We start from the raw sequence: 15,373 nt of genomic DNA, 5'->3' as shown, positions 1-15,373 counted from the left end.
GGATTGAGCTCATGTTTCTTTTAAAAAGAAAAAAAATGACATCCACTTTGTGTCTGAACATTGTTACTAATCATGTTTATCCAGCAATTCTGTATTTTTACTCTTCTGAAATGATAATGCAACAATCTACCATGCTTTCAATGTTTGAAATTGATTGTGAGAACTTTATAGTGCCTTAACACCTTTTTGTCATATATCAATGTGATATTTGGGTTAAATATGAATTTTGTGTTTATTACTGTATTTCCATGCTGTGAACTACTGTCAGATGATATTCCTTGACAAATTGCATATGGCTGAATGACACACTTTCAGGTATTATGTTAAGTAGACAGCCAGTTGAGGTATTTTAGATGAGTATAGGAAATCTCTCTAAAAGTACAAGTTTTTTATGATTAATTATTGAGCCTCCCTGGGCTGGTATAATGCTAGGTAAAACAAAAAAAATCATTGTTACTTTTCACTTTGAGTTGCAATTATTCATATTTAAATTGTTACAAGTTTGTTGAAGTTAGGATCACATCATAATCTGAAAGATTATTATTCTGTTTTGTCAAATCCTGATTTTTATAATTGTCAAATTTTATTTTTTACGGTTATTCACAACTCATTGAATGTATCCTAATTATCAAAGAAAACTGTGATATGTGAAAAATTTTAATGAACAAGCATTTATAACAATTTATAAACAACCAAAAAAGTGTAATGTTATGATGCCTGTGAGCTTCTTAGTGCAACTGTTAACATAGGTTTGAAAGTTATGATTGTTTTGTTTTTTTATATCTGCAACAGGTTTAAAAGGCAATCCCCTGTCTCATGAATTATATACCAGGTACACTAAGCCTAATGGTACACAAGAACTACTTGCCTTTCTTCTTGACAATCTTCCTGGTAAGTACAAAGAATTTTGTTTCTGATTATATGCTTGTAAGAAGAGACAGCATCATTGAACAAATTTGTAATTGAAGCTCTATTTTTATCATGCATGTAGTACACAGTGCAAAGACTGTATTCTAACATCAAAAAGTAATAGTTACTTTGCCAAGACATTTTGATGTGTGTCTTCTTCAAATGTCGATTCAGACAATACGTTATTTCATTTGGTAAAACTTGGAGAAAACAGCATCAAGGATATTCTTCACGAGTTTTTAAAAAACAAGAAACAAATTACCAATGAGATTGGTTGGTTGGTTTTTTCATTTTATGGCACAAAGCAACTAGGCTATCTGTGCCACCAATTAGATAGTGTAAAAAATAGTTTGAAAAGAGAAAGCTTCAGATCCTTTTCTTAAAGTATGGAAATATCATAACATGACAACTGTATGTATATATATAATTCAAAACAGGAAGACTTCTAAATTATAGAAAACTTTTCCTTGTTAAGTTACTCTTATGATGTCAATAAACATGTAATTAAAGGTCTTAATGTTTGTGACTCACCCAAACTTCTCCACTTTATTACCTTCCATGAGACTTACTTCGCTTTCACCAAGAGAACATGCAGGGATTCTATTTTTTCTATTTTCCCATTGTAATTCACATTTTCTTGTTTACAGTCATTCTGATAACTTTGTTACAATGAACTTGGAAGTCAGTATTAATTCTGTCACAAATACTTTCAACAATATTGCAAATTTTACAGGTACTTTAGAGGCTGTACTTGCATAATGTGCAGAGTGATCCCCTGCCTGCATTATCAGTCTGTATTGATCACCCTATTTGGAACATTAGTGCTAATACCCAGAATCAACTTATTAAGTTGTAATTGTTGTTTGGGATTTATAAAAGTTAAATTGAGTCAAAATCACAAACAGTTCTTACAAGTTGAATTATTTTGCAGTTTAATTAATTAAAATTTCTGTTAAAAATTTGATGGCTCTATTGTATAAAACAAGGGCCACAAAATAATAATAATGATCATGATACACCACTGGTGAGATCTTCAAGATCCACCCATGAATTATAACCATTAACTATCTGTTTGCCTTAAGAATGCAATAGTTGCTTGTTTACTTGACCAACTTTCTGTCTTACAGTTCTAAAAGTACAGCACAATTTTCACTGAAAACATTAGGCCTATCATGGAGATGTAATTTCAGGCACCACATTTTTTTATGGTTGGTCTAATGACTTAAATAACTAAGAAAACCATGTACTGTGCATAATAGAGAATATGACTTAGTATACAAGAACTGGACTATCAGTTAAAGAATTAAATCAGCATAATAAGTTTTTTATTAGGTTAGACAAGTCTTGGTCTGGTTCTCACAGCAGTAGCAAGACAGAGTTATTTTGCACAAGCATAAGTTTAAGTACAGACAAATATTGTAACTAGATTTGCACTGATGATGTCTGTTATCAGTAGCATCAACAGTATAATAATACCATATATGTGCAGGGACATTCCCATTCTTCTTGATGAAGATGGTAGTTGTGGCAATGTATCATTTCACTTTAGCAATATTCAGTGGTGTTTGCTGTCAAGTGACAGCTGTCTTGAATAACCACTTAAATAAATAATAAATAAATAAAGAGTATTTCTAACATCCCACAGTTTAGTGTAAGTAGATCTAGGCCTAAGGCTTCTGGTTTTATTTATTAATTTTAATTGCCTGTGTTGCTAATTGTACAGTTAATAAATCTAGTAGGCCAACTTTCTTAATCTAGATCTAGAGCTGATATTGTAGTTTGTAAAATGTTTAATATGTCTGTGTAATCTATATTAGCATAAATCTAATAAACCTAACTATGGCTTGTGTAGATCTATCTTCTCATATAGATATATCAGTGCAATTATAACATCTACATCATGTATGTAATGACATATTAGCTATGGTTTAATATCAGGAGTACATTATAAATAAACTCATAATTAATATGTAGACGTATAAATGATTGTTTATATCTCGTTTAAGTTGTGTATCAGTGTAATCAAGGACTTCTTGTGTCCTTTTAGTTTTGATGTGTTGGTTTCAATGCACATGTGATAAATAATCTCATAGTAATGCACTGTTTAAGTTAAAAGTACTGTACTATAGTATATGAGGTTTCACACGTGTTTATAAATAATCACATATAAATGAGTAAACCTACAATGCATATTCACATTGCAGTGTGACCCACAAACTGTTGCTGCTACTGTCAGCCTGTCTGACCAGACAAAAATTTAAATTATGACTAAAAACCAAGTAAATCTAGTCCTAGGTTTGCTCCAGAGAAAAACTCCAAAGGAGATGTTTGAGGACTTTTTGATTTGGTTTTTTTATTGCCATGAATCCCTTCCTTGTTATTAAAAAGTCAGGATTCACTTTCTTCTTTGAGAAGAAGTTTCCATCATTTCAGCTTCCTTTAGAACATATCTTTAGAAGCAGTATGCTTCACACAGTATAGCCAGGAAGTAAAACTGTCTCTCATTCAAAAACTAGACCAACTAAAATATTGTATAGTGGTTAGAGTTAGAAATACACTGGTACACATCATTTTGGTCTATGTGTTTGTTACATTAGCAGTGATTGGTGCACTTGTGTTGTTACATTGTTGGTAAAACCCCATCCCTTCAAGATTCTGAAGGCATGGACACTTATTTGAGTTCAAAGTTGGCAGAATATCTCACCAACATCAAAGTCAACTACATTTATGCCACTTATGATGGAACAGAAGACAAGTAGAATTATGGAACCATTACAGTGCATTTTTGTTGAATTTGCTGCTTATAATTGATGGCATGTTAAAAGTATCTGATCTGAAGGATCTTTTGAAAAAATACAAGAAAATTGTTGACACATTTCATTATAAGGAACATTTGTTGTAGAAAGAAGTTCAGAACCTAGTACAGATTTGGCTGTGCTTTATCATCACTTAAATTTAGAATGTGCTCTACACTTACTGTTAGGGATTTAACTTGTGGTTGTACAACCCCTAGGAGCTATGGTGATTTTTTATATCTGCCTTCCTGCAGAAGATATTAATGTTTCTGCTACTAGTATAATACTGTTGAGTAGTGTATATAGGTAGTGTTGGTTGTTGTGAGTTTGGCTTTCTGTGCTATTCTCCTCTTCATTGTGGGAGGTTAACACAGTTATACACGAGTTAGTTAAGTCTATACATGTATTTAAATGACATTTTTCAAATAAGAAAATGTTTTAGGGGCTTCTTTCATGCATCACAATCTCTCATCTCTCCATGTATGTCACATTCATGATAGATTTAACTGTTATTTGCTGAGGTTTTTATTACAAAATTGGACTGAGAAACCATAAATAGTGCATATGGAGGGCACCAAATGTACCACTGGAATGTTTTCAATTTTATTACACGTCATGGAAAATCAAGGTACTAATAGTATCTATAAACACAGTGTAATAGAAGAGCTTAATAAGTATTGAAAACAAATTTAACTTCAGAAATATAGCATATGATAAAATTATTATATTTGTTGGAATTAAACATAAATGGTTCCCTCAATGGCACAGCAGTAAGTGCAACATACAATGCTAGAAACCAGGTTTTAATTCCTGTGGTGCATTGAACAGTTATCCCATTGTGTAGCTTTGTGCTTAATTTCAAAACAGGTAAACATAAATGGGAACAAGTTGACATATTTATTACTGCTATTGTTAAAAAGTAACTAATGAAACTACTTTACAAATAAAGACATTTTTAATTTTTGGAATAACTATGAACATGGACACACAGATACTCTTGTAATACAGTGTCAGCATTAATAAAATAAGGTGCAACTTTTGTAGAGAAGAAGGCTTTCAAAATCTTTTCAGAAATTAACTTTATGGTAGATTGTGTTTATTTTTCCTAAATCTTAAAAGTGTACAAGTATGTATACAGAGAAGATATTTTTATTTAAAATAATCAGTTGATGAATTTGTAAGTCTTTTTAATGATATATCAGAAGTTTTGAAATATTTATGTATATTTAAGATCATCATTATTAAGTTAGTAAAATAGTTTGAAAAACATTGTTAGCATGATGTAACTGACTTGTTGGTGTAAGAATGTGAAAATCTAGTTCTAAATAAGTTTTTGAAACAGTTTAACATGGATATATTCATTTATATACAGTGTAAAACATAACACTTGCATGGTGAAACAATGTAAATTCTTACTGCAAGCTAAATGTCACATTCTTTAAATTATGTTTTCATACCTTTACATTATCTGTATGGAACTGTCTTACAAATTATGGAATCTGATAAATTACTAGGATATAGTTAAATATATATTATTTTTACTTTGTAACAATTTTCTATCAAATTATGGAATCTGAGAAATTACTACTAGGATGTAGTTAAATATATATTATTTTCACTTTGTGTTTCTAACACTTTTCTTACTCTGATAGAAATAGTTTTTATTTAATCAAAGTGGTGAAAAATGTAAGGGGAAAGAAAGAAAAAACTAAACTGTTAATGGTGATGATGTTATTACATATCACTTTAGTGTTATCAAATAAAACTTAGAAGATTGCTAAAGTAAATTGAGTACAAATGCACTGTTGGTACAGCTGTTCCTCTTAGTCAGTCATATGGAAAGTTTTTAGTGGATAAGGAAAAGCTAGGCATACTCCAGTGACTAGCTGGATAAGGAAATAAGAACTACTAGAAATAAATATTCAGTAAAGACATTAATTATACCTGTTTTTAGATTAAACGTGCCAGTAGCAATCCAACAAGAAATCTAATATTAAGAAAGGAGTTATTAGAATTACAATATTGAAAAATATTTACAGTTAGCATAAGATCAGTTAAGAAATAATACATACTTTCTGTGTGCTCATCATGTGTTAAAACATTGGATTTTATGCTTGATAACATTAGGATAACATTATGCCTTTTCCTAGGCTTTGTGGGTTATGTTGTTGGTCTTATGGGTTTATTTTTGATGAGTCACTTTTCAAATGTGTAAGATAAAAGGTAGGACTGCTTTGCACACAAATTTTCCTATTGCAAAATTATGGAATGAAAGAGTGTGTTGGAAAGATAAGTTATTGTGGAAAATTATAAAAAGTCTTTGTCAGGTAGTCTTCTGTGTTACTAACTTTAAAATGAGCAAAAGTATCTTACTATTGTGTGTTTTTGTTTTGTTTCTTTGAGTCCTGCAATATTTACTGACAGTGTGGCAAGTAGAGTATTCATTTTAAAGTTTAAGATACTGTTTTATATTGTAAGGATCTGTCTTAACTTGTGCTTACTTCAGTATAAAATTGCCATTTCTGTTCAATATAATTATTTTATTAAAGCTGGCTTTCCAGTCTTTATGTTAGGATCTTTAGTACAAATAACTATCAGTCTGGAATCACTCATTTTATTGAACTTTATTATTTTTCTTGCAACTAACTTTGGTAAATATGCATATATTTGTGAGGAGCTGCCTGTTTTGTGTAGGTTAATTACACTTTACATTGCCTTGAATCACTTGCAATACTTCTAGTATATTTGGTATAAATACTTACATTACAAAGCCAATAATTTATTTGAAATGAAATAAGTTACACAGGGCTAGCTTAGTTGGTATAGAATCACTATTTTTTTATATTATTATTATTCCTTGTAAGTAACTTGCTTCTCTGTCTTACATCTAGGCAATTTTGATATTAATACTTACAATAATGCAAAGCTGCTTAATTTGTTAAAAAAATGTAGCCTTGAAGCTTATTTGCTTTGGTTTTCTAAGAGTCTTATACTGTTGTTATATAACATTTAGATCCAGTTAATGATAAAACCTATAATTTTAAGTATAAAACAAAATGCAGTGTCACTTTGAACAAAGTATTAGTTTTGTGATAGAAACAGTATCTTTAAATGTTGTATCCTTTCCAAATCAGTGTTCCTTTTGTTATTCTTATTTTATTTGAATTTTCTTAAAATATTTTTGAATAAAGATTAGGTTATTTATTTTAAAACAGTGTATAAGTATTCTTTGTTTCCAACTGTCAGTTTATTTTTAAAATAAACTGTATTCTACATAGTTAAACTTAATGGTGTGTTGGTATATATATTATGGTGACCACTATTTGTTTAAATTAACTCCTCTGAACATTTATAGTTTGTGAAGAATTTTACCAATTGAATATTGTATAATATGTTATTATATTTGTACAGTGTAAACAAACTAACATTAATGATACAGAAGTGTGATTATGAATGAATGCAATAGAAAAAATATTTAAAATGCATGTTTTTTAGCCCACCAGTGGTGGGTGATAGTCTGTATAATTGTAATAAACCATAGTTATTATTAAATGCTATTTCAATACATCAGAGTTGCTAGATGGTGTAATTATTGTACCTCAGAGTTACTGTAGGATGTAATATTATACACTACAGTTACTCTATGATGTAATTTTTTACCCTATGCATTTATGTAGGATCTAATTTAAACATGCCACTAGGGTTTCTATTGGACATGTAAAATGAATAACAGCATATGATGTGTAACATTCATAATTTGTTAAACATGTAGAATATGAGGGTTCTGTATGCATTTTTGTTTTGGGAAAACTCATTTTAAAGTAAAAAATCCGTTAAAACAGGAATATTAAAATTCCTGAGAATTTTTATTATACAGGATTGCTGATTATGTGTAAATCTTGCCCCATCAATCACATTTAGTGATTAGTTAGGTGAAATTATGTACTTTTTGTTGTAAAAATGTTTAGTCTTAGTATTGTTTCTTTAAGTACAATATTTTATTGCTTGATAGAACGGTTATTTTATTACTATTTAGAGACGATAATTTAACGAATTCAGTTTTTCCATTGAAATGTATGTATTCATGTGTTGTGAAGTAAATTCTAAACATTCCTGTTTATCATGAGTTTTATTAATGTCTCGTTTACATGGGAAAAACTGCTTTTGAAGACGGCATAAAACGCTTTTTTTAATATTTTAAATTTGTATTTATTAACACGATAAGCGCAGTGCCCGAGTGAACTACTTTAATGTATACTTGCATACAACAAACTTGTATTCTTCTCCAATAAAATGTTGTGAACGAAACCATGTACGATTCCTGCACGTGTCTAAAAACTGCGAGTTCAAATGAAACATAGTTCAGATATTTTCCAACAATAGTAGTTTATACAAGTATTATTGTTTACCTGACATGAATTCAGGCAATTATTCCTTGCTCAGTTCACATCCGTATGATGACATCAGCTGCGGGTGAATGGCAGAGTTACGTTACTATATATCGTATAAAAAGTCGTGTTTATGGGTAACCTAATCCTGTTTGTGGTCACGTTGTGCGGTCATTTACCGTATTTTTAGCAAATTTCTTTAAGTGTTGATTGTGCTGACTCTTGTTATGCCCTTCCTCTATGTACCCCTACAAGAAAACTGGTATTTTTCGTTCACTAAAAGTTTGGTATTTGAAGTTGGAATCTGTGTGTGTGTGTGTGTGTGTGTGTAACGGTGACATGTTTGTGAATTGAGTTTTACTTATCTTGTTTCGTCAAAGTACAATAACCATTTATAAAGGGATTTTCGAATTTTCAAAAGCTTAACATGGTTTTATTCAATTTTCGATTCTGTATCCAATACGTTTTTACTTTTACCACTAGAAATTTGGAACAAGGAAATATTTCAAAATAAGTTATTTTAAGAGATTTTAAGATGTTGGTGGTGAGATTGATTTAACAGAACAGACTACAGTGTATACGGAATAAAATCGGTTTTTGCATGTCTGGCGTGAAGTTGGGCTTGTTTACAATGTAAAGCGACCTTTCCATTTCACAAAGTGATTGATATAAATAAAAATAGTGCGTAGTTTCCTTTTAAGAATTAACTTTCCTTAGCGTTATAATGGAATACCTGCTGCTATGCGGTCATATCCTTTATAGACTCAATTTCTATTCAATGGGAGTAAATTCAAAGTCCTGTCTGACTGAACTGAGCAATTATTTCTCCTCCATATTTCGTTTCTAGATTTAATGTTTTAAAATAAACTGAACGTAGCAATGTTTGTGTAAGTAACTGACACACAATCACCATTTTCACGTTTGTTTTTCTTTTTATCAAAAATATTGTGGGCTGCAGTTTAATCATACTTTGGTTCAACTAGAACAACCTATCATGACCTGTATCTCAGAACGACTGGTACGGGTATTAACACTCATCGATAAGCAGAGAACAACGTTTCAACCTCCCTAGGTCATCTTTTTTTTGTCAAGTGGGTTTCTCGTCATCAAGGATTATCATGGCGTGGTGGTTAGGACGCTTGACTCGCAGTCTGTCGTTCCGGGATCGAAACTTTACTAGAAGCATGCTCATCCTTTCAACCATGGGGATATTATGACATGACACTAAATTCAATTATTTGTTGTTAAGTGATAGCCCAAGAGTTGACAGTGCGTACTGCCTGTTTTTTGGTTGACTTATGGCAGTTCTAAATCAGTGATGGCGGCCATAAACAAAACAAAAACACAAAATGAACTGAAGCGTTGTACAACGTTTCGACCTTCTTAGGCCATCGTCACCTCTGAAGATGTTCTCAACTCTATTAGTAAAAGTGTTAATACCAATACCAGCTGTCCTGAGGTACATTTTTACTTCGAGTGGGTTTCTCATCGTCACGAACTGAAACGTTACATTTTTAATTTTCAAATTTAATAACAAAAAAGAAGGTGAAACAAGTCTTATCATTTGCACACATTCAAAGAATAATGGTTTTAAACGTCAGCGACATTTAAGTATGTATTTGAGCATGAATAAAGAACTTAAAATACAGCCTTGCCTACGTCGTTTGCACGTGTTTTTTTATTATTTTTTCATTGAGCTGTTCCTACGCTCATATACTATCTTACTCCTTGCTTGCATTCTTAGCGTTAGGGCTGTTGACCTATATACCCTATATTTTCTAGGCAATGAAATAATTAAAGCCCTTTAAGTTACCTAAAGTGCCACTTTTCATTTTATTTTGTGCTCAAGATCGTTTATAGTTACTGCAACAGTAGATAATACATTTTGTTTCCTCATCTGAACATTAAACGTACACAATTTATTCTGATGACTGAATGTGAAAATTACAGGATCAAAGATATGTATTGTATCAAACCACGTGGTTGATACTGCTGATTTGTTTTTGCGTATGTTGAATTTGAATGAGCTGCTCCAGTATTTATTTGTTGAACGGAAAACAATACCACGGGCTATCAGTTTTCTGCCTACTGCGGGTAACGAAGCCCGAATTTTAATATAGTGAGCCCCAGACTTACCACTAAGCCACCAGAAGGCGTTACGTGATTTATATTTTTAGAAAAAACAACAACAATGTATTACAAATATTTTTTGTTTGTGATGTTTTAACGAGCATGATTCTGTAATATGTATATCCATTTTAATAATACGTTTGGTATGTGCCTTTAAAATATGTGTGTAGTAATTCGCAATTAAAATTATCCCTATGTTTTTATGTTTACTTGATTTATAAATTCCTCCAGCGTTTTTGTCAAAATGGGTTGAAATTTTGTCCCCCCCTCAAATATAAATGAAGTAATAAGTTTCTGAAGAGCCTTGGGAGGATCTTAAATGTGGAATATCAAAGAGTTTGAAGACACTCTGACCGATTTAGTTGAAGATTTGTAATAACGTTTAAAAATTTACATAAATCTAAACTTGGAGCCCTTACATATACAGCAACTAAAACCAAAATTAAACCAATGTAAAGGAACTCCTTTATACCTATACTGTTTAATAATCTAACATGCAACTGGAACACCCCCTGCAATGGTCGGTTGCAAACTGTCTTTGTTTACCTGAAAATGACCAAGGAAGGTCGAAACGTTCCTAGCTTATCAATAAAAGTGTTAATACTCATACCAGCCGTTCTGAGATAAATTTTCATTTCAAGTGTTTTTTCTCGTCATCAAGAATGGGTCAGTTTTGGGTGATTCTCAGTATGGAATCCATCTATTGGTACGCTCATGCGAGGGATAATTCGAAAACGTGTTTGTGTTTACGTTTTCAAAATTCTCTTGTTGATGCCTTAAAAAAGGGAATCGTTTTTGTTTTTTAAATTAGTATTCTATTGTTGTGAGAAAATAAAATATCGACTTTTACATGTTGACAGCAGTGTTTCATTCTCCCTTTTTACATATGAAGGTCAAGGGTCTTTTGGGATTTTTCCGGGTTTGAAATAAACAAAATAATTTAAAAAAAAAGGTGTCATCATGTCCAAATGTTTAAAATTTATTTACTAGTGTCTTATAAATAAAATAAAATGTGTTAAACATCTAGATAGGTAGCATAACTTACGTATATAAAACATAATGCTAAATTTCAAAATTAGGTAATTCGTAAATCGTACATCCAATATATTAACATAAAATAGGTGTAGATAACTAAATGCTTTACTGAGACCTCAAAATTTATAATAAAGATTCATTCGTTTTGCATTTACTGTTCGGTATATTGGTGTATGTACATTTTAATTATCGTACTCAATCTTCAAACACCTAACTATCGACATACGTAATTACTCAGTTTTACGTCAGGGTCTCAGTGTAATACTCTTACTAACCAGATATACGAACTATTTTGCGCACGGTTTAAAGAATATTTCACAAGCATTTTGTACGTTTCATTCGTGTAATCCTTGCCACACGTGATAACCTATCATCTGTCGTGAAGCGTGACGAGAAAATCTCACCTGTGAGCCATAACGCAGTCAGTGTGGAACAAGTATCAAACTCAGCAAGACATAAAGAAGTTATCAGCTAGCACGAGGTTGGTAGCAAGTAAACATTCGCAAGACTTCTTATGGTTTAGGACAAGTGGAGAGAACTTTTGATAACGTGTTAGCAAAGGCCTTGTATTTATTAAGACATTCCACAGAACCTTAAATTATACATTGGCTGTAAATATTAAAGTTTTTTGGGTTTTTTTTATCGCAGAACTGCTCATTTGACAGAAATCGTGGTGACGACAGAACACTGTTCGACGGTTTTTTTCCAATCTCTTATTTTTAAGTTCTGTGACGCCCTTATCTTTTTTTCTCGTAGAAACTTTGTTCTAATCATTAAAAAATCTATTACTAACACGAGTGTTTTACATTGTAACCCTCGAAAAACTTGAATGCAGCGTGTAAGAGTGAGCTTGATGAATGATATAGTTGAAAAAGGTCATGAGTCCACAGCCCGAAGTATCTGTTAATGTGCAGAGGTACATTGGTACAAGTCTTATAAGTCATCAAGCCCGTGGCAAGAAAAATATTTGCCATTCTACTCCAGGAAGGATTTTGCATAAAGAAGGGCAACAAAACGCGAGAGGAGTATGTCTTGATTATCAGCGCCCAGTTTGTAACTGTTTTTCTAGTAATAGTGACTTTTCAAAACACAGCCACTCTAAACTTAACAGTTGCATTTGGACAGGAGTTCCATTAATCAATTTATCAAGTAGACAAATTAAAAATTCCGTGAAACCCATGTATGAAATCATAGGTAGTAGAGATTTGGAAAATGGATTTATTCGGGCGCATGAATTAGAAGAGAGCATTTTCTCCATGTCGCCTCTTCGATCCAATGGTTACTCGTATTTAAATGTTAATGACATTCTACCGATGTCAAAGCTAGCTATTCATACACGTGGGTCTCCGTTAATAATTTCTGCTGAAAGAAAGGACAGAACTAAACCATTTTCTGAAAATTTGAATATTTCTGATGGTACTCTGGCAGAAGGGAAAGATTTCATTCCAGCACGGCGATTTCAACGACCGGGAGATTTCTGCTGGACGGAAGATAGTCACAAAAGGTATGTGGTAAGTTCTTCATTACTCTCAAGTGGTACACCAATAGAGCATCTCCAATCAGGAGATGAAACGACATCTGTAAGTGGTGAATCGGATGTAAAATCTGAACCAGACTACGTTCGGCAGTCACAGCAAAGTGATTGTATCAGTGTTACATCGGAGGAGTCTTCTGGAACTTCAGAGGCCTTTGTGCCACGCATTATAAAACCGCGAAAACGTCGAAGACGGGATAAGAAAACAGCCATGATTCAAAATTCATTGTGTAGTGGAAGTGGCATACTGACGTTAATACCTTACCAACCCTTGTGTTATAAGTATTATGAACGACCTAAGGCTCATACAAGAGAAACGCACAAGAAAGAACTTTGTGATAGTGACACAAAGGAGTCGCAGTCACAATTTTCGGATTTTCATGATTCACGTATGAATCTGAAGTTACAGGATTGTTCTTTATTATCGTCAAGATCGACTCATTATCGTCAAGATCGTTATCCATATCCCCCATCTCCATTTTGTAGATGTATATACTGTGTAAATTCGTCATCTCTTATGGTTTCCACTATTCCGAAATTCGACTCCTCAAAACCGTTAATTAGAAAAGAAACGGTGAGTTCATCTACAGAATCAATGTGTGAAATCACTGCTCGTATTGTTACTTCTCCATGCGGAAGTCGCGATTTAGAGATAAAGTTTATCCCGATCGCGAGTTCTTCTTATGGGGATAATGAAAGTACAGCAGTTGAATGTGAAACATTCTCTACATCAAGTTCAGAACCATCATCTCCATCTTGTACAAGCCCTCGTAAGTAATTATTTGTTTTTGACGTCTTTCAGTTGTGGAAATGCATAAACAAACAATTTTATAAATCAATTAGGATTGAATATCTGTTTCTATTTCAACGTAAATATGTTGCATGTTGTTGTTTTTTTACTGTCAGAATTAAATAGTCTGATGCAATTTTTTCAACGTTATTGTTATACTGTGTAGATAATTAAAAAAATTATGCAAAGTTTTCGCACACGGTTATTTTAATTGGTATATGCTACCTTTGGAGATTTTACTCGTATGCTTTCGTGCTTCATAGTCTAAGATTTTAAAACCTATGACGTCGAGATTTTACATCAGTTTTGACAAATTGAATTTTCTAGGTATCTAACCTGCTTTTATTGTGTAGACCAGATTAATTTTGAATATTATTCGAACTAGTCGTATAATATGCAGTACTACGTATAGTGTTTAGGTATTTCTTACATCATAGTCAAAATAAACAGGTTAGGATGAGTCAAAAAGAGTGATGAAGGCATTGTTGTTTATAACAGACAATGTAAGTCATAAAGTGAATATTCGCTTAATGTTTTGTATAAACATCTATTCAATACGTAGGACTAATGTGTAATATGGATTTACATGTATTCAATCGAGTTGCATTTGTTGTCTAAATACTTTTCAAAACTCATTTTATGAAAAATGTGGAATCAATTAAATATTTATTAAAAAAATCGATGACCTTCAGTAGTACCTAAGTAAATCTGGTTACTATACTTTTACAGTTCATGACCTAAATTGGTTTAATATGATGCGTATTCATCTGTATTCAGTGTCACCTGTCACTGAAATAAGGTCAAATATTTCTTATTTTTCTTATGTGAACAGTTGGAAGGTAGGACCTGCGCATTGTAAAGATTTGTGTAAATTATGATTTAATTTATAAAAACGTAACACAAAGTTGCTAGTTATTTTTTTGCTCCGGAAGATACGAAAAATTTGATCTTCTCAAATATTTGTTATGCCCAGAATCTTACGATTCTCAGAACCAAAAAATGTTACCAATTTCCACTGGTAAAAAACCCATTGTTTAAAATGTAAGTGTTATGTTTAACGTTTAAGATACTCAAAATGCAAGTACTGAATATCATTTCATTTAATAATATTTTGCTTATCTAGTGTTGCAAGTTATCTGAGCAGATTTGTCATCCCTTTATATCGTTTTCAAAGCTTGTCTGTTTCTGGCTCTGTCACAGTACACATCTCTCTAGTTCAGGGGTCACCGAATCTTTTTCACAGGGGGCCAGATTACTTGGGGAATGAGAAGCGCGGGCCACATGATCATTATGTTCAATACTAGAACTAAAGCTCTCTGTAAAAGACTTATCACTGAGTTTAGGATGCCACATTATACATGTGGGAGTGGCATGCAATACACACATAATAAAAAACAAACAGAAATACAACCAACATTTTTATTCACCAAAAGGTTATCAAAGAAGGTGACATTAGCAAAAACAATTGTTACATCGCACATAGTGAGTACATATCTGAATTTCATTAAGCCGCAAAAAGTTAGTGAGATTTATGAAATTTCGCGTTTGGCTTTCAAAATATCTTCAATGTTCGGTTTTGAATTGCTGCATCTAATCATTAGAATTGCTTTCAAATGCTTATCAGTCAAACTTGATCGATGTACCGACTTCACATACTTCATTTTTGAAAATGCTTGTTCACAGACATGAATTGTTCCGAACACTGATGCCATACCAGATGCGAACTGCTTCAGCTTTGGAAAATCATCTTCAGGTATGCAGCTGTAAAATTCAATAAGTTGCCCCTCTCTGT

At 32.2% G+C, this 15,373-nt stretch overlaps 1 protein-coding gene across 3 annotated transcripts in view; it reads left to right on the top strand.

The window, feature by feature from the left end:
- Positions 1–15,373, top strand: part of LOC143229381 (CCR4-NOT transcription complex subunit 6-like) — a 90,208-nt gene that overhangs the window by 19,771 nt on the left and 55,064 nt on the right. Inside the window, exon 4 of one of the 3 annotated variants that reach the window (XM_076461623.1) lies at positions 793–891. In XM_076461623.1, the coding sequence (XP_076317738.1) occupies positions 793–891 (99 nt within the window). Of the gene's footprint in view, positions 1–792; positions 892–11,608; positions 13,562–15,373 lie in introns of those variants that run through there. The other 2 variants (XM_076461622.1, XM_076461624.1) reach the window with 2 other exon arrangements.

The sequence above is a fragment of the Tachypleus tridentatus genome, chromosome 10, assembly GCF_004210375.1.
Source record: "Tachypleus tridentatus isolate NWPU-2018 chromosome 10, ASM421037v1, whole genome shotgun sequence".
Lineage (NCBI taxonomy): Eukaryota > Metazoa > Arthropoda > Merostomata > Xiphosura > Limulidae > Tachypleus > Tachypleus tridentatus.
The sequence above is the reverse complement of the archived record's forward strand: the minus strand, read 5'-3'. Positions and strand labels throughout refer to the sequence as shown.